The sequence below is a fragment of the Callospermophilus lateralis genome, chromosome 6, assembly GCF_048772815.1.
Source record: "Callospermophilus lateralis isolate mCalLat2 chromosome 6, mCalLat2.hap1, whole genome shotgun sequence".
NCBI classification, from domain to species: Eukaryota; Metazoa; Chordata; class Mammalia; order Rodentia; family Sciuridae; genus Callospermophilus; species Callospermophilus lateralis.
Genome location: NC_135310.1, coordinates 50,021,651 through 50,040,871, shown reverse-complemented (window position 1 = coordinate 50,040,871; position 19,221 = coordinate 50,021,651). Strand labels below are relative to the sequence as shown.

Here is a 19,221-nt window from a genome sequence, read left to right as displayed (position 1 = left end):
TTTAAGATCATCAACCACAATGACTTTTAATATAATCAGTGGCAGTTAATATTTATTGACTGACTTCATTGTCTTCATGGCTATATATTAGATAATATGCTATAAAATTAAGAAGTACTTGCCCCCTAAGAACCTATGATTCTCAGTGAATCATATAAAATATATAGATAATAGTTAAGCACCCTAGTTCTTATATTTTAGAGCAATATATTTTTTTCTTTTTTGGTGGGGGGGTCACCAGAGATTGAACTCAGGGGAACTCAGCCACTGAGCCACATCCCCAACTCTATTTTGTATTTTATTTAGAAACAGGATCTCACTGAGTTGCTCATTGCCTTGCTTTTTCTGAGGCTGGCTTTGAACTTGCAATCCTTCTGCCTCAGCCTTCCAAGCTGGCGGGATTACAGGCATAGCCATAGCGCCTAGCTTAGAGCAATAATTCTTAATCACAATGTCATATTAGAAATACTTGGAGGGGCTGGGGATGTGGCTCAAGCGGTATCGCACTCACCTGGCATGCGTGCGGCCTGCTTTGGATCCTCAGCACCACATACAAAGATGTTGTGTCCGCCGAAAACTAAAAAATAAATATTTTTTTAAAATTCTCTCTCTCTCTCTCTCTCTCTCTCTCTCTCTCTCTCTCTCTTTAAAAAAAAAGAAATACTTGGAGAGCTTTTTAAAAAGCAACAATATTGTGGTCCTAGTGTAGACCCACTAAATCAGGATCTTTAGGGAAGGATCCAAGTACGTGAATTAAATCACAGAGATAGAAGACAGATACTGTTAAAAGGTAAATTTTATAAATTATGTTTTTCAATAAATTATATATTTTATTTCTCTAGTTCAACCATTATATTTGACATATAAATTTTCACTTTAACTATTTGAGATTTCTATATTGACAAATAAAATATTAGATTGATATAAATCATATAGAAATATAAACAGGAAATGTTTTAATATTAAATTTTAATTTCATTCTTTGCCCCCATAAACAAAAGAAATTTATGTCTTTAATTCTTGAAAAAACATTTCAGTCTTAGCCAAGAAAGGATTTTATTTTTTATTAGAAAATTGGATCATCCTTACAGCAAGCACATTTAAACAATTCATAGCTAAACACTTTATCTGTTTACTAGCATGTTCTTATATAACTGGGAAATGCTGTAAATATTTAAATCTCCTAAATGATGTTCTGTAGTGGAAATAGCCGCAGACCTTAGCTGGATGCTGACAGTGGAGATGTTAGCATCCCAGCATCTCCACTCCTTTGGACCACAGTTTTGAAAACAAGCAGATTTCAGGAAAAGTAGTGGTACAGTTAGCAAGAAAAATGCTTCCTTATTCAGTGAGGACAGAAATAATGATGTGGTATTATCAAAATAAGGAAGTATTTCTAATATCTAATATCCAATTTAATGCTCTTTAAAAAAAAAAAAAAAAAAAAAAAACACCAGAGGTCCCTAAATCCTGTATGATTGATGCTGGCATTTTATATACACATCAGACTTCTGCAACATTTTGATGTTATTTCCATGACAGTGTAATAACCAAATTTCTAACATAAGAGAGCTAAACCGCTTTTTTCTTTAGAACCAGCTTTTTAAAACAATTACCCTTAATCTCATTGGGACACACAAAAAAATACCAGCATCTGAGAATATAAGAGGGGTGGAAAGGCCAGGAAAATGAGTTACATAAAAGGGCCATGAAGTAGAATGCCTTTTGGAGTGAAAACACAGGCTACTTTGTGAGTTAAGAACAAACAACACCATTTCTTTACCACCTTAGGTCTAAATTCTATCTTGTCTAATCAGTATTTATCTGTTAGTATCATAATTAAACATTTTTGATAGGAGTGCAATAATGGAAGGGTATTTTTGGTGATTTTAATAGTGTATGAATAATATAATTTCTGTCACTGTTGGAGTATGTATTACAAATCATATAATTATTTTAAATATAAATAAACATAAGTGTTTGTATTTCTGCTCCTGACTAATGCAGGGATTCATGCATTGAATGCCTGTTCCATGCAAGCAGAAAAATGTATTCCTTACCTATAAGACTTTCTAGTCTCTTTGGGGAAAATATTTAATAAAAATTATAATTCAGTTAGTATATTTAACTTTTTTCCCTTTCATTTACTAACTTTATTTTTTTAAAAAAAGATGAATGTGTACTTGTGTAATTATATCTCTTAAACCTTAATAATTTGAGGTTACAAAGGGACAAAAAGATGTTTGCAAGTGACAGCCAGTGATTTTTTGTAGTAGCAGCTCCTAATCTACCATTGGTATCCATTTGTACTGTCCTCTTTAGTGTCTTGTGAACAAAATAAAGACAATTCCAATATTACTTCAGAGTATAATTTTCTAATTAGATTATTATATTTTCTCTTTTAAATTAGGTCTATTAAGAGATATAAAATTAATCTAGGTGAGAAATTTAAATTAAGTGTATATGCTTCATTTTATTCATGTAGAAATATTAACAGTTGCCCCCCCCCCCCCCCGTACTGGATTGAACCCAAGGGCACTCTTCCACTGAGCTACATATCCAGCCCTTTTTTATTTTTCATTTTGAGACAGGTCTCACTAAGTTGCACAGGTTGGCTTCTAACTTGTGAGTAAGATTCCTGCCTTAGCCTCCCCAGGAGCTGGGATTACAGGTGTGTGGCACCATGTTGAGCCAAGTTGCTTTTCAATCGTAATTTATATTTTGATCACTAGATGGCACTAAGCACATATATCTTAGAAAAAAAAAATAACAGTAAACAGTTGTTTTCTGAGTACACAAGTATTAAAGTCTATAAATATATTTGTCATTACACACTATAATTTTTTATTTTTAATTTTTTGGTAGATGGACATAGTGGATTTATTTTGTTTATTTATTTTTATGTGGTGCTGAGGGTCAAACCCCGTGCCTCACACATGCTAGGCAAGCACTCTACTACTGAGCCACAGCCACAGCCCTCCCACTATAAATCTTTTGTTATTCAACCTATAAAATTCCTTTTGCTACCAAATCTGTTTTTCTGAGTAAAATAATTTCACGTATGACTCGCTTAGGTATAATAAATTCTTTGATTTTATTATGATTGATAATCACCCACTCATCAAACTGTTCTCAGCCATTTCATTTTAACATATTCTTCTTAAGTTGGCCTTTTCTTAATGCCTTTTTTTTTTTTTTTTTTTTTTTTGCTTAAAAGCAAAATATATTTTAACTTTTGTAAGGGCCATTACAGGGTTTCCGGAAAATTAGGAGAGCCTAGAGAATTGCTCACAAATGTACCTGTAGGACAGAATACAGGAGGGCACAAACTGGTTTTGTTCTTAGACTTCTGATATTTGAATATTATTCTCAAATTGTTATATTTGCCTGTTTGTTAAGGTGGGTTTTTTGGGGGAGGGTGGGAGTTCTGGTTATAATATTCTTTCAATGTATTATTTTCTTAATCAAGATGTTTTAGGCTACAAATAGTTAGTGTATTAAATTGAGTGGTTTCACATGACCAGAAACCATCCCCAGAGGTTGAGTGGTACTTCCAGTGGTAGTTGGTTCAGTGGCTTAATTTGAGACCCACAATATCAACAGAGCCCAGGTTGCCATTCATATTTCTACTCTGTCATCCCTGGTATGGTGGACTTGTGCTTTGTGTTGAAAATAGCTGTTGCAGTTCTAGGTAGAACTTAAAATTGTAGCAAAAATCCAGTCCTAGAAGAGGGAGATTCACCCGTGTATTGGTGATGTATATTACTCCAGGGGCCACCCAAAAGTGTTCTGCTCTGATTGGCCATGCTTGGGTCCCCTTTACTTTCTCAAACAATTTGCTGGTGGGTGGAGGGAGTTACCATTATGAGTATAGACTGATAGAGACCCAGATCCTCCCTGGGCACACACATAGCCCTGAGAGGAGAAGGAAACCTCAAACAAACCTGAGCACTCTCTAGCAAAGAAGAGGGGGAATATACTTGGGGGTAGGCAGGCCACAAATTATTTACTATCTCTTCTTTTTTCTTTTTGCTTATTTATTTCACTTAGAGACTCTTCTGTCCTGACATTCTTGTAATATAACCTTCTTTTCCATTATTTCAAGTGTACCACACTGTTAAGGTTGCAGGTGTAGTCCATGTGTACTTATTACAGTGTGTCATTCAGTACAAGCACGTTCACCCATTGTTTTATCACTTCCTGTGTCCTTTTCTTACCAGTTAAAGAAAGTAAGAACTTGGATTCTCTTTCTCTGCTTATTAGTACTATCATGCTCAAAGAACAGTGTTTCTGAAATACCATGTGAATCTAGAAGCATCTCAACCAAATCTGAACTCATCTGCTGTATGCACAGCTTTTGAGGCACTGGGTCAAGTACTAGCGATGGTCTAACCACGACACCTAGAGATATTGCCTCCATCTGTCCACTTTAGAGCCTAGCCTAAAATGGTAGACTTATGAGAGACCCAGCAGGGCAGAGGCAGTGGTCCCAGTTCAGTGACTCAAATCTTTCAGTATTCTCCATCAGCTCTAGGCCTTCTGGCTTTCTCTGGCTTATTTGGTCCATTTTTTTTTTCCATTTGACATCACAGTGCCTCTCAGAGGCTGTAAATTGGCTCTCGTGTGTGGTAAGTGTTTAATCAGAAAAATTAAACAAAACAAAAACAAACCTACTGTGCCTCTGAGAAAGAATATTTATTAATCAATTGGTGTCCAAATACCAATTAGAAATGTTGATGATATTGTATTCACTGTTTCAACAGTTTATTCTCATCTAATATTCAACCAATATGATCAACTGACATTATCAACCATCTTTTTTTTGGTACCAGGGATTGAACCCAGGGGTGCTTAATCAGTGAGTCATATCCCCAGCCCTGTTTATTTTTATTTTGAAACAGGGTCTCGCTAACTTGTTTAGGAACTCACTAAGTTGCTGAGGCTGGTTTTCAACCATCGTTTTTGAAAGTAAAGAACAAAAAAACACTTTTAGAAAGTAGTTAGTATTGGCATTATTGCTAGAGTGTTTGAATCTAGTCTTTATTCTTCTAATTTTATAGTTTTGAAAGAGTTTAGTTTGAGAATATGCTTAGTCAAAATATTTTTAAAAAGAAATCTTGGTGTTTTTATTTTTCAGAAAACTCTGGACTATATTTTCCAGAAATAAAGAGAGATCCAGGCAAATATTTACACAGTTGTCCTGAATCTGTAAGAAAATGGCTTCGACAGCTAAAGAATGCTGGAAAAATTCTTTTGTTAATTACCAGTTCTCACAGTGATTACTGTAGACTTCTCTGCGAATATATCCTTGGGTAAGTAAGTAATGAGCATTCCACTCTCATTGTCTTATAAAATTGATAGCAAACCAGACCAGTATCTTTTTAAAAGAGTTGGACTATACCCATATTATTATATTAAATATTAAATAGTGCTGAGTGACAAGTATAATTTTTTTCTCATAACATACCTCAATATTTGTTGATAGCAACCTACCCCTGATACATTTTAGCAAAGTAATATTAACTGGGGCCAGTATATTTTTAGCTAACATATGATCTGGACTTTACAGTTTGGGGAAGTCCTTTGGTCTTCCCTGCATTTCATTTCTCAACTTTGGATGATTACTGAGAGACTCTGTGTAGAATACACTTCTGACATTTTCCTGGAGTACAGCCCCTCTGTCTCCATTTCAGTGTGGAGCCATATACCATTCACCACTGCCAGGGATGGAAGTGATACCCGTGAAAATCAAGGCAGCGTAAATGCAATAGACTTTAAAATAAAACAGATGCGGGTTCAAGCCCTGCTTTGCAACTGACTGTGTGACCTGGGGCAGGATTTTGTAACCACTTTTAAGTCATAATTTTGTCATTTTAAAAATGGGACAATAATACCTCCTAGGTGTGAGGGGATGTTTAAATAGCATACTACAGGAAAATTATTAGGCAGAGTAGTTGGTAAAGTTTCAATAATTGTTAATACTTAATTTATTGTTATTCTTGTAAGAAAAATAAAACAAAAAGGAAATATCCCAGAGCTTGATTCTACAGTGGCCTGTTAGATTTCCCCTAAAGTCTCCTCAAATTTCAGCCCACAGAATTGCTGTGTGTGGAACAAGTTTTAGCCTCCAAGCTGACTCCACCAACATTTTTTAGTCTCAGAATTTCAGTGTTCAGTGTATTCTGTGATGTACTTATCTGCAAGTAGATTTGCTTTCTGAATATGCAGGCTGAGATCCTTTAATTGAATTGAGGCTGAAGTCCTGGAGGCCTTGTAAGGTGCCTCCAGGGGAGACATTTGCTGCTCTGGTAGCGGGACTTGCTTCAGAATAAACAGTTAGGACTTATAACTCCTTTTTCGCTAGCACAGACAACCCAAATTTTTCTTCTTATCTTTATTTCTATTTATCACAGTTTGGGGTTGTAAAAATATTCTGGAATATTGGGGAAATATTGTTTCTCCAATGTCAGGGAGAAGGACTTTTTTCCTTTGCCATTCCAAGTAATCCTTAATATAATACTAAATACATATTTAAAGTCATTAATTGTTGCCTTCTAAAAATTGCTATATTATAAGCCTACACTGATTTTCAAAATAAAATATCTTCTTCATAGTTTGAGTACTCTGATAAATGTCACTGGATTTGCTATAATGCTAGTTTCTTTAAGACCCATAAAACAAACAAAATTATTTCAGTCCCCAAATTTTAAAATGTCTCTCCCAGTTTCTAGCTCTTAGAAGCTATTGAATTTACCGTGTAATATTACCATCAGGAGAAAGCCAGCTCCATGCCTAGAGTCAGTGTGCTGCTGCTCTTTTGGGAGGGGATGTACCAGGGATTGAACCCAGGGGTGCTTTACCACTGAGTCACATCTCTAACTCTTTTTATTTTTTATTTTGAGATAGGGTATAAGTTGCTTAGTGCCTCTCTAAATTGCTGAGGCTGACTTCAGACTTGCAATGCTCCTGCCTCAGCCTCCTGGGCCACTGGGATTACAGGCATAAAAGTAGACCAAAAGATAAGAAATGATGCAGTGATAAATAGATGGGCTGAGGTTAAGTTCTGCTTTCTATGCACCTTTTCTAATTTCTTAAAATAAGTTAATGAAAACTTTGCTTTGTAGGAAAGATTTTGAAGACCTTTTCGACATTGTGATTACGAATGCATTGAAGCCTGGTTTCTTCTCCCATTCACCAAGTCAGAGGCCTTTCCGCACACTCAGTAAGTTATGTTTTGTTCCTTTCCTCTTCTGTATACCTGCTGACTAACAACCACATGCAGATTACTGTGTCAGATGTAATACCACTCTTCTTTCCCCTCTTGGGGGAGAGAGAAGGTAATAAACCTGTGTTTGTATTTAAATTTACCACTTACTCATTTGTTTACATGTTATTGTCTCCTTGATTTTAAAAATGATGGTCAAGGGTTTCACCTTAATTTTTAGGGCCCGTTAAACATCTCAATAAGTATTGGAAAGAATTAATTATAATAAGTCAGAATGGATTATTTTTTAGAACAAAAGTGCTTGCAGAATCCCTGAGGATCATAAAAACACAGTATTCTCTCTGGGGAAAGGACAGGATATTCAAGGAAGAGTAGTTAAAATTGTCATACTTGTAGCCAGGCACAGTGATGTATGCCTGAAATCCCAGGGACTCCAGGAGGCTGAGACAGGAGGATCACAAGTTCAAGGCCAGCCTCAGTAACTTAGGCCCTAAGCAATTTAGTGAGAACTTGTCTCAAGATAAAAAATAAAAAGCCTGGGGATAGGTTCAGTGGTTAAGCACCCCTGGGTTCAATCCCCATGCCCCCCACCACCACACACACAAAAAAATGTCATACATGTAAAGAGGCTGATAAAGGAGGTTGAATGAAAAGAACAAACAAAATTTACAGTTAAAAAGGAATGATAACAGCAGAGTGAGAAACTCATGATAGGTGCTCTCGAAACACTTCTTGAATGTATGTAAGTGAATAAAAGCAGAACCTGATCAGGGATAGAGGAGTTATAGACTTGGGGGAGTGAAAGACAGGAAGCTTAGTTGTTATGTCTGGTGTCCTTTGTATATGTCAGTTAAACCCAGTATTATATTAACATTTGAGGCTCGTTCAGAAATTCTCTTAGGAGGGCTGGATTGTAGCTCAGTGGTAGAGCGCTTGCCTGGCATGTGTGTGACACTAGGTTTGCTCCTCAGCACCACATACAAATAAATAAAAGAAAGGTAGTGTGTCCATCTACTAAATATGTGTGTGTGTGTGTGTGTGTGTGTGTGTGTGTGAGAGAGAGAGAGAGAGAGAGAGAGAGAGAGAGAGAGAGAGAGAGAGATTCTCTTAGGAGATATCTAAAGAAGCCCAGGAATGCTTGGAAGTTGAAACACAGTAAATGGTTATAAATACATTTAAATGTATATAAAAATCCTTAACAAATAAATTTTTAGACCTGTGTAGAGATCTGTTTAAAATCATATAAAAATGAAGATATATGTATAAAATACGCAAAATACATAAAAGCACAAATTTTTAACTTTTGTTCATATACTTGGCATTATATAAACAACCTAGGCTGTGTTGGAGTGATCTGTAATATACATTTCTCTTTACTATCCCCTGGCTACGTACTATACTATTTTGAAACGAAATTTAAAATCCCCCAAAGAAATATTCACATGAGTTACATACACCCAGTGTTGTTATTTAACAAACCAATACAAGAGTATTTACTTGGAACTGCTACTCTGCTATTCCAAAGCCTGTTCAGTGCCAGTGGGTTGACAGTAGCTCAGTACTCTCTCAGTAGTGGCTCATGAACAGTAAAAGCCAAGTTAGGTTTAGTGTAGCAAGTGTCAAGTATGAGGGACCCTCAGTGAACCACATGGGTGTGGAAGCACATAACACCTCAGCAAGTGTGAGGGATAACTACAGACTGGGGTTAGTGTTGTGAAGGTAAAAACTACCTGATGAGTTTAATGGTTGACCAGTGAAGGTGTGTCCAAAAAGATGAGGTAAGGTGATGTTCAAGGTGGGTCCTGAGAGGCAAGTAATAAGAAGAGCAGAGGAAGGGGGTTCCTGGCAGTGGAACAAACAAATGCATAGGCCTACTAGGAGAATAGTTTTGTTGTATTTCAGTGACAAAGAGGCAGCATGTCATTCTGGCACACAGTTATGAGAAGGGAGATGATGAAGTTAAGGAGGCAGGCAGCCTCAGAGGCTGTGGAAGCAATCTGTAGCTACTCAGTTGTTTGAGGCAGGAGAGTGATAAGATGTCACTTTGGCTGCTGGATGGAGAATCTGTTGTTTGCCAGGAAAGATGGAGAGAAAGAGGAAGACCAAGCAATTACAGTGTCCCAGGTGAGATTTTGGTGGTTTAGCTTGGGACAGCAAAATTTATTTTTTTTTAATTTGAATTCCACTTTCTTTAAATGTAATTTGTATCTTATTAATTTACTGACAAGTAAAATTTGCATAGTTACCATGGGCATATGTATGTATTGTGATGTTTTGACATATGTATGTATTGTGAAATGGCTAAATCAAGCTATTTAACAATATACATTAGCTCACACACTTACCATTTTTGTGTGTGATAAGAACACTTAAAATCTATTCTATTAGTAATTTTCAAATATAGAATACATTGTTATTAACTAATGATGTACCATAACTATCTTGAACTTTTCCCTGCCATCTAACTGAAATTTTGTGTCTTTTGACCACATTTCTGCAGCCCTACCACTTCCCTGCCTCTAGTGACCACTGTTTTTGCTATTTCTGTAAATTCAGCTTTTTTATATTCCATGTGTGAGATTATATAGTATTTGTCTCTCTGTGTTTGTCTTATTCCACTTAACAAGATGTCCTACCAGTTTATTTGTGTTTTCACACAAAAAAACAAGATTTCTTTTTATTTTTTAAAGCCAAATAGTATTTCATTATGTATACAGTTGATCCTCTGCATGTTCAGATATAACCAGTTGCAGATCAAAAATATTCAAAAACATTGCATCTGTACAGATAACGCAGATTTTTGTCATTGCCTAAAAAATACAGGATAACAACTATTCACATAGCATTTACATTTATTAGATGTTATAAATAAACCAGAGGTAATTTTAAATATATGGGAAGATGTGCATAGGTTATATGCAAATACGCCATTTTTATAGAAGGAACTTCTGTGGGTGATCCTGGGACCAGTCCTCCATTAAACTGAGGGATGACTGTGTGTACCACATCTTCTTTATTATTTAGTCCTCTTGAGAGACATTTAGGTTGACTTTATGTCTTGACTATTGTAAATAATGCTGTAATGAACATAGGAATGCAGATAGCTCTTCAGTATGCTAATTTCATATCCAGTGGATGTATACTCAGTATTGGGGCTGCTGGATTATACAGTAGTTCTGTATCTATTTATTTATTTTAAATTTTATTTTGATAGTGCTAGGGGTTGAACCCAGAGCTTCACATATGCTAAGCATATATTCTACCACTGAGCTCTCCTCCCAGCCCAATTTTTAATTTTTGGAGATACCTTTACACTATTTTCCATAATGACTGTACTAATTTTATTTCACCCAACATCTAACAATATGCCGGTTTTCCATTTTTTCCACATTCTGGCTAATGTGTGTTATTTTTCATCTTTTTTTTTAAATACGTCATTCTAACAGGAAGGAGGTGATATCTCATTGTGTTTTAATTTGTATTTCGAATGTTTAGTGATGTTGAACATTTTTTGATATTATACATGTCCATTTTATCTTCTTCAGAGAAATGTCTATTTGAATTCTTTGCCCATTTTTATTTTGTTATTTGTTTTCTATTGAACTGTTTTACTTCTTATATATTTTGGATATAATCCATTATCTGATATGTGGCTTTACAAATATATTTTCCCATTCCCTACATTGTCTTTTCACTCTATCATCTCCTTTGCTGTGCAGAGGCTTTTTAGTATGATGTAATCTCTTTAGGTCTATTTTTGGATTTGTTGCCTCTGATTTGGGTCATATCCAGAAAATCTTATAAAAGCCAAGTTTTTATAAGTTTTTATTTTGCTGTTTGAGAAATGAAAAGTCAGGATTAATAAGGTAGAACTCAAAGTCCTGTTACTGTTCCCAGTTATGACCACTATAAAATGGCTTCAGGGACCTCAGAATATATGGGACCTCATGTTTTATGTACAGAGTTTAGAAAAGCTTTTTTTTTTTTTTTCTTTCCCCACATCCAGGAGGTCCTAGAAGATGTCTTATATTATTTTTTTGAACCCAGTGCCTATCACATGCGAGGCAAGCGCTCCACCACTGAATACAATGCCAGCCCTGTCTTGTATTCTTTTGAGCCTTGATTTTCTGGACTTCCAATTTAAAATATTTAAAAGGAAGATATAATTAAACATAGGATTTAGATTTAATACAAAATAGTTGTTTCCCTTTTAGAGCACAAAGAAGATTGCCAGAGCAATTATTAGAGGATGCTGCTGCTTATATTAAAAAAAAAAAAAATCTCTAGTTCATTATGTTTGGTTGTGATGTTTATTTTGCTGATGATTGATTTTCACCTGTCTCTTAACTGCTTGATCTAGGTTTACATACTGGTTTCCCTTCCTTTTATCTTTAAATGTTAATTATTCCCAGCATTCTGTGTGTGGCTCTCCTTTTTTCTGTTGTTACTTTAGCTTTCTACTACTCAGATGGTTTTAACTATCATCTGTTCACTAATGTCTCTCAATTCCTTACCTCTCTGCTTCACTTTTCCCTGATCTGCACATGCCTACTTCTGCCTCTATATTCTCCACACCCCAGAGCTCAAGTCGCAGGAAAGCTGAAGCACTTAAAACCTTACGCTGAATCCCCCTCCCTTCTTAGCATGCTCTTCTGATTTCATTCCCTGATTTCATTAGTAACTTTTTCAACCACAGATCTTAATGAGTCATCTTCCAATTCCTCTTTCCCCTTCACATCTCCCCTTTCTGTCCTCTCAGGTTTATCATCACTAACACTGCCTTTATTATCTCCTGTATGAATTGGTACAGTATAACATCATGTCTGGGTTATCAGTCCCAGCCTCCATCCTGCCTTGTAGCCCTGAAGCCATCTGTGTGGCAGTTATTGTGAAAGCAAGTCTCCTCTGCCCAATGCTATAAACTCCAGTGGTGTGTAAATTAAATCATCCTTGCAAATGGTTAAAGTCAGAGGGATAAAATCCAGGCTGGTAAGCATGCTGGGATGTAAGGTGCAGTGAGCCAATCACCTTGCACAACGTGTCCTTCATGAGCTCCACATGCATAATATCAGTGGTTGTCATGGTGACCAGGGAAGAGCTGGTGACCAGGCGGGTGAAGACTCAGATCCTCCATTAGCCACATCCCTGTGGACCCTTAAGACCCTCCCTGTTCCCTGCTGCATGCACTGTGAGACCTCTGCCCTCTCCAGTACTAAGGTTTGGGCTAAGGGGAGGATCTCTGCCTGGCAAGATTATACTTCTACTGGGGAAAGGTATCGTGTCTGTCTTGTTCACTGCCCTGTCCCCAAGGCTGCCACCCCACTCCCCACCATTGTGGGAGTCATGAGCCACTGTGCTGTCCCTTGGCCTCAGCTGTCATCCACATTCCAAACCCCCACTCCCACCCCACCCCACCTCGATCTTTCCCTAGCTGAGACTTCCTGTCTTGAATCTCAGTGTTTTCTCCTGCACATCAGAAAGCTCCACTCAATGTTCTGAAATCAACCGTGATAATCTCCTTTCATCTGGAAACCAAATGCAGCCAGGCATACTGGTCTCCTTGTGCCTTATCATACTCACCTAACCATCTGTTAAATCTTTATTCTTTCACATCCAGTATGCTGGACATCAGACCTGTTTAATCTACCTTTGAAATCTCTCATCTCTGCCCTCCTCTTTCTTTCCACTGGGCCTTGTAACTCCTCCCCACCTCTCTTCAAATACCTTTTATTAGCATGGACATGCCTTTGTCACTTACTTTTTAATTTTTCAGTATCTTTTATGGAATTCACTTATAAGTATTAGGCAAAAAGTATATTTAATCATGTGCACACAGAATCTCATTAACTCTCCATTGGGTATAGCATCCTAAAACTAATTCTGCAATCTCCTTGCTAAATTCTTTTCATCCTCCGCAGTCTGTTTTTCATTACAGGTGCCCATTATTCCACCCCTGTTGGAATGATTACCTTTTATTATTCTTTATTCAGCATGTTTTTGCTCCTGCTGTTCTCTGTCAATGTTGCTGAGATTTTAGTATATATATATATATAAATCACCCAGGGATTTTATTAGAATGGAGATTCTGATTCAGTAGGTCCTAGTGAAGCTTAAAATTCCTCATTTCTAAACAAATATTATAGTAAGGCAGATGCTACTGGTCAGAAGATCAGTTAAGATAAGAATCTCGCTTTCTATATTATTTGAAGAACAAGGATAAATATGGAATTCCTCCCTCTCCTCTATCTAATGACTTTCTACCCCTGCTTGGAGGCAAGCATCGACAACCTCTTTTCTGTACTTCCTTCCTCTGGCTCCAGGCAGTCATTTCCTCTCTGTGTTTGTTGGTGCCTTTCACTTGACTATAAAGGGGAAGTTATCTGGGGAATTTCCTCACTGGGATGTGAGTCCTGAAGATAGCAGCTGTGCTTCACATTTCCTTGACCTGTATAACATAAGCCTTGCGTTCTCCATATTCTGCACACCCCAGAGTGCAAGTCCCATGAAACTTAAAGTACTTATAACCATACAATGAATCCCCCTCCCTTCTTAGCATGCTCTTTTTTCCTAATTTCAAAAGAAAATAAAGCAAAATCTATAGAATTATAGTTTCTCAAATGTTGAGACTCAGTAATCTTCAAATAAAAAAAAAATTAAAGAAGAAAAGCCAAAACAAACAAACAAACAAAAGAAAACCCTTTATGCAAATGTTCACTCTCTTCCCTGTCACCAGCTACTACACTGGAAGCTACCTTGAAGGACAATTAATCCACAAGGGCAGCTTCAAGGGTTCTGACAGAACCTCCTTAGCTAGGATTCTATGTGGCTCAGAAAATTATTAATCCTAGTGGTAGAGAGCCAGGTAATGCCAGCTGTGTGTCTCCAGCATAGTGCCAGTAACACTAAAAACTTGCTGAATGAAAGAGTCCCAATCCGTAGTGTACAGTTAAGAATTCATTCGTTAATCTGAATGTTTGACTATGGCTTATTTGTTGATTTGCTTGAATTTGTACTAAGTTTAGCATTTTGACAAAGCCACAGCTTCTAATCAAATAGGCATTGAATACAGCCCTGTCTGCAGGTCTCTATACTACCACTGACAGATATTAGCAACTAAGTGATGTCTTAGTGTATATATCTAATTGAAAATTCTTGTCCTGCAAAGAAATTAACTTCCCATTATAATAGGCCCAGAAATGAGCAGGTAAATAAGCATATTGAAACAGAAGGAAAAGATACATAGCTCAAAGGAGCTCACAGCTATTAGTATTTTAAAAATTATGAACAAATAGGAAACCCCCAAACCCAAAGTTTTGAAGGGTAAGAATCTTGCTTTCTATGTTATTAACTTTGCTCCAACTCATCAGTAAACTATTTTCTTTAGTAGTATCATTTTTTTTGTTATAGTCCTTATACAAATGAGTATTTTACTTGAAAAATTTCTTACTGTTCAAGCAAAATAAGAAAAAAAAACCAGAAAATTTACAATGGGAGAAAAGTTCTGAGATTTTTAAGATATTTTTAAATACTGTGTGGCCAATACTGTTCCATGTGCTTCATCTGTATTAATTTATTTATACAACTCCTCTAGGAGTTAAGCATTGTAATTATCCCAGTTTTAAAACCAAGGAAACAAATCATAATCACCCTCTGTCCCCTGTGTCCTCCTTTACTTTTTTCTATTCTATTTATTATCATCTAACATTTTTTTAAATTTTTATTGTTGATAGACCTTTATTTAATTTATATGTGGTGCTGAGAATCGAATCCAGTGCTTCACACATGCCAGGCAAGTGCCCTACCCTGAACCTCAGCCACAGCCCATCATCTAACATTTTTAATTAAGCTTTTAAAAATTAGTATACTCTTGGTACTTCTTGCAGGACACATTTTTTTTCTGTGATACAAAAACAGAAGTGCATATAACTACATCCTGTAGGCCTTGAAAAGAAATGTGATACCTTGTTTAAATAGTGTGAAAATATTTGGATTTATAAATGAAATTGTGCTTGACATATCCTGAATTTATTTCTGTCTCAGCCCTGTTGCTCTCAGCAACCTGGCTGGCTCTCTTCTACTGGAATTAATTTTCTGAGCTCCTAGGTGTGGAACTTCTGTCAGAATCTTTGAAGCTGCCCTCAAGGATTAATTACCCTTAAAAGTAGCTTTCAGTGAAGTATGTGGAAAGAGGGAGGGGTAGATGTTTTATCAAGAGGGTTTTTGTTTTGGTTTCTCTTTTTTTTCTTTTTAGTTTTTTTTTTTCCTTTCTTTCTCTTGCTTCTTAGATTACTGAGTCCCAAAATTTGAGGAACTGTAATCTATAGAATTTGGGTTTTTTTTTTCATTTTTAATAAGCAAAATAATAATAAGGAAAAGGAAAAAGACATCATTTGACAGATATTAGCAACTAAGTGATGTCTTAGTGTATATATCTAATTGTAAAGAAGATTTACATGTTAAATGTAAATCTTCTTTCAAAACTATTTATGTAAAGCCAAGAGTGTAACTCATTGGTAAAGCACTAACAATGGCATTCATGAACCTCTGGGTTCAGCCTCCAGCACCGTGTGTGTGTGTGTGTGTGTGTGTGTGTAAATTATTCATTTTTAAACCCTTATTATATACATAGTACAATAAGACTTTCTGCTCTAAACAAAGACATTATGAGAAGTTATCACTTTTGGGGGCGTATTTCTCTAAGGAATGTGCTGAATCTTCTTAGACTTTCACCACCCTGCTTTAACTGGATCTGGGGAGCAAGTTATGTGCTGGAAGGGGACAGTTTGAATTATCCACAAACTTGCCCTTTGATGTCAAATAACCCTTTTACCAACTCCTTTCCCCACCCCAAGCTGAGACTAGGGTAAAGTAATAGAGGCACCTAGAGTGCAAAATTTAAACCTAGATTGAATAGACTACAATAAAAATATATTTCTCCACACCCAGTTCCGAAAAGATAGGACTTAATGGTTTCTATTATGTTGTTTGCTTAATAAACCATTTTGCAAAAGCAGAGGCATAATATCAAGCAGAAATCTATCTCATCACTGAATAAATCACTTATCAGCTTTGAAATCTTAGGTGAAATAACTTACCTGAGCCTTATTTCCTCCAACTCAGAGGATCACAGTGAGGATTAATAATATATAGGCCCACGAAGTGCTTCCACCAAGTGCTCACAGAATGCAATCTCCTTCCCCACGTGGTTCCTTGTTACATGAGACCTACGGCCATGCCCTGAGTACAGCCTGCCTGACTGGATACTCTCACTTGATTAAAAAATATATGATGGACAAACTGTATTTTCAGAAAATGATGAGGAACAGGAGGTGTTGCCATCTCTGGATAAACCTGGCTGGTACTCCCAGGGGAATGCTGTACACCTTTATGAACTTCTGAAGAAAATGACTGGCAAACCTGAACCCAAGGTATTTTCTGATTCAGAATCCTTAATGTCCTCTTGCAGATATAAAGAGTTGTAAACTAAAACCCCAATTGTAAATGCATTCAGGTTAATTATCTATGGCATCATCTCCCTCTGTCAGCTGCCATAGCTCTCTTTTTACCTCTCCTGATACAATAAGCCTTTTCTTTGTTGATATAGACCTGGTCTTTATCTGAGACAGAGAAGAGTAAGGTTTCCAAGCAGGCAGCCACAGATCTAGGGAGTGCATGGGATTCATATATGGGATGCCTGAGGAATGATAATCCTGATAATAAAAAAAGGTTTTATATGTAAAACAAACCAAAACTGAAATTATACTATAAATTATCCTAAAGACCCACTGCTTTTGCTATCTTGATCACATTGCGGATGTTGAACATTGGTATATTTTTCACAACAGAGTACTCTTCTAAAAAATATTCACTGGTAGCTCCATGAGCAGAAGAGATAATTGGGTAACTGAACCCTGCGCCATTGGCTCCCACATTGCTGCAGCTCCCAAGGACTCCTAAGGAGTTCCATGGACAAAGATTTGGGAGGTTCTAGGTCTTATCCCTTAACCTCATTTTCTCATCTGCAGATTAAAATGTGTGGACTAGATCCATGGGACTTTTGCTTTAGAATATCTATGGAGATTTCTAGATTTCAAGCCCAGCAACACTCTCAGGTGTTCTGTTTCAGCAGATCTGGGGTGGGTCCCAGAAACTCTTGAAGAGTGGTTGTGATGTGCACCCTTCACAATCTGCAACCCACTGTGACAAGTTGTCTTTAATATATCACCAGCTCTTCAGTTCTAAGGGCAGATTTAAATGTATACAAAACACACAGGTTCATGTCTTCTGTAGGAAAATTGAATAAAATTATTCATCTCACCTTCTACCTTTCTTCTATCTGCAAGTGGGTTGTATAACTTCTTAACGTGACCTTGGCCCTCTGTGAATCAAATGGGATACGTCAGTGGTCAGCTGCCAGGTTATTCAAAGAAGTGTAAGATGCTTTTACCCTTCTTCTGCCTTCCATGAAATGATCACCACTGTCACAGTTCTCATGCCTCAAACAGAATTTGCTGTCTGACTTACAGGTTGTTTACTTTGGTGACAGCATGCATTCAGATGTTTTCCCAGCCCGTCACTATAGGAACTGGGAGACAGTCCTCATTCTAGAGGAGCTCCAAGGAGAGGAAGCCTGGAAGCCTGAGGAGTCAGAGCCTCTGGAGAAGAGAGGAAAATATGAGGTGAGCATCCCTTTCACTCTTTTCCTGAAAGAAAAAATTTTATTTGAAAGCTAAAGTATCTTCATACTACTTGACTTCACAGGTCTCCTGGTCTGACTAAATGTCCTCATGCTTCTGTAGTTTGTTTTTGAAACAGTGTGTATTAATGGTCCTTAGCAGATTTTTCAAGCAAATTTAGTTGTATTACCTGTTTCATGGAGAATTTGACATGTGTCTTTCTACTTGTATTTAAAGACAAATGAGACAGTTACATGGTTTTGTTTTGTTGTTGTTACAAACATTTTTGACGCAAACCTATAAAAGTCAGGCTGCTTTAATACATATATATAAGTCCAGGTCTGTTCTCTGCACAGCACACTTCCATGGAGAAGACCAGAGCAGCACTTCAAAACAGGCAGTAAGCACTGCACCTCATGAGAGTTCAGATTCTTTCCTGCTTCCCTGTGGAGGGGACAGAATATAAACATCTTGCTGACCGCTGCAGCAGGAAGGAAACAGTCCATAAAGAAAGATAAAAAGAAAGCACTGTGTGAGTTCTGTATATTTTGTGATTGTTAAGAAAAGTGTAGTTTAGTTTTTCCAAACAAATGTCAAGCACAGGATACATATAAGATGCTGTCTTTTGACAGGTTTGAAGTCTGATGCAAAAGGATTTAATTCTGTGTTTCTAATTACTGTATTCAGCCTAAGTGAAGTTTGAAAAATATAATTAAAATCAAATTAACCAGATCATTTCAAAATTGATCCTGGAAACCAAAACATTTACATGTATTACATTCTGCAAAGATTAACATTTTATTTCATTTTAGGTTTGAATTTGATTTATCAGATATTGGTAGTTGTTTCCATTCTATATAAGAGCATAGAGAATTTGAGGATCACTTTCACCTCCTTTTATTTGTGACAGGAAGCTTAAGATAAGGATAGGGAAATTCTCAAATGGAATTTTACAGACTGTTGCTGAAAACTTTCTAAAATCATGGTACATCAGTTGATTATTTCCTTCACTGTTTTTAGAACAAATTAAAACAGCAAAAATGGCACATTTTAATGTTTAAGTAAGCCTAGCTAAAGAAAATAAGGAATAATTTTCTTTAGTTTAAACATTAGAAACAAATAATCAATAAATCAAGTCTTATAACATTATACTTATAATTACTTGGACACCCTTAACTCTGTGTAACTAGCCTCCTGTGTCAAAGGAAGAAGAGCTCTCTTCTTCAACTTCCTTCAGTACTGTTCTTACTTATTTCTTCATTTTAACTAAAAACAAGTGAGGGGTTGAACTCTAAGGTCCTTTACCACTGAGCTATATCA

The 19,221-nt window shown here is 36.6% G+C and overlaps 1 protein-coding gene across 2 annotated transcripts in view; it reads left to right on the top strand.

Moving 5' to 3' along the window:
- The window catches only part of Nt5dc1 (5'-nucleotidase domain containing 1), a 121,806-nt gene that overhangs the window by 92,656 nt on the left and 9,929 nt on the right, over positions 1 to 19,221 (top strand). For both annotated transcript variants that reach the window (XM_076859827.2, XM_076859826.2), the window contains exons 7-10: positions 5,138 to 5,312; positions 7,125 to 7,222; positions 16,535 to 16,653; positions 17,752 to 17,904. In XM_076859827.2, coding sequence (XP_076715942.1) covers positions 5,138 to 5,312; positions 7,125 to 7,222; positions 16,535 to 16,653; positions 17,752 to 17,904 — 545 coding nt within the window. The remainder of the gene's footprint in view (positions 1 to 5,137; positions 5,313 to 7,124; positions 7,223 to 16,534; positions 16,654 to 17,751; positions 17,905 to 19,221) is intronic.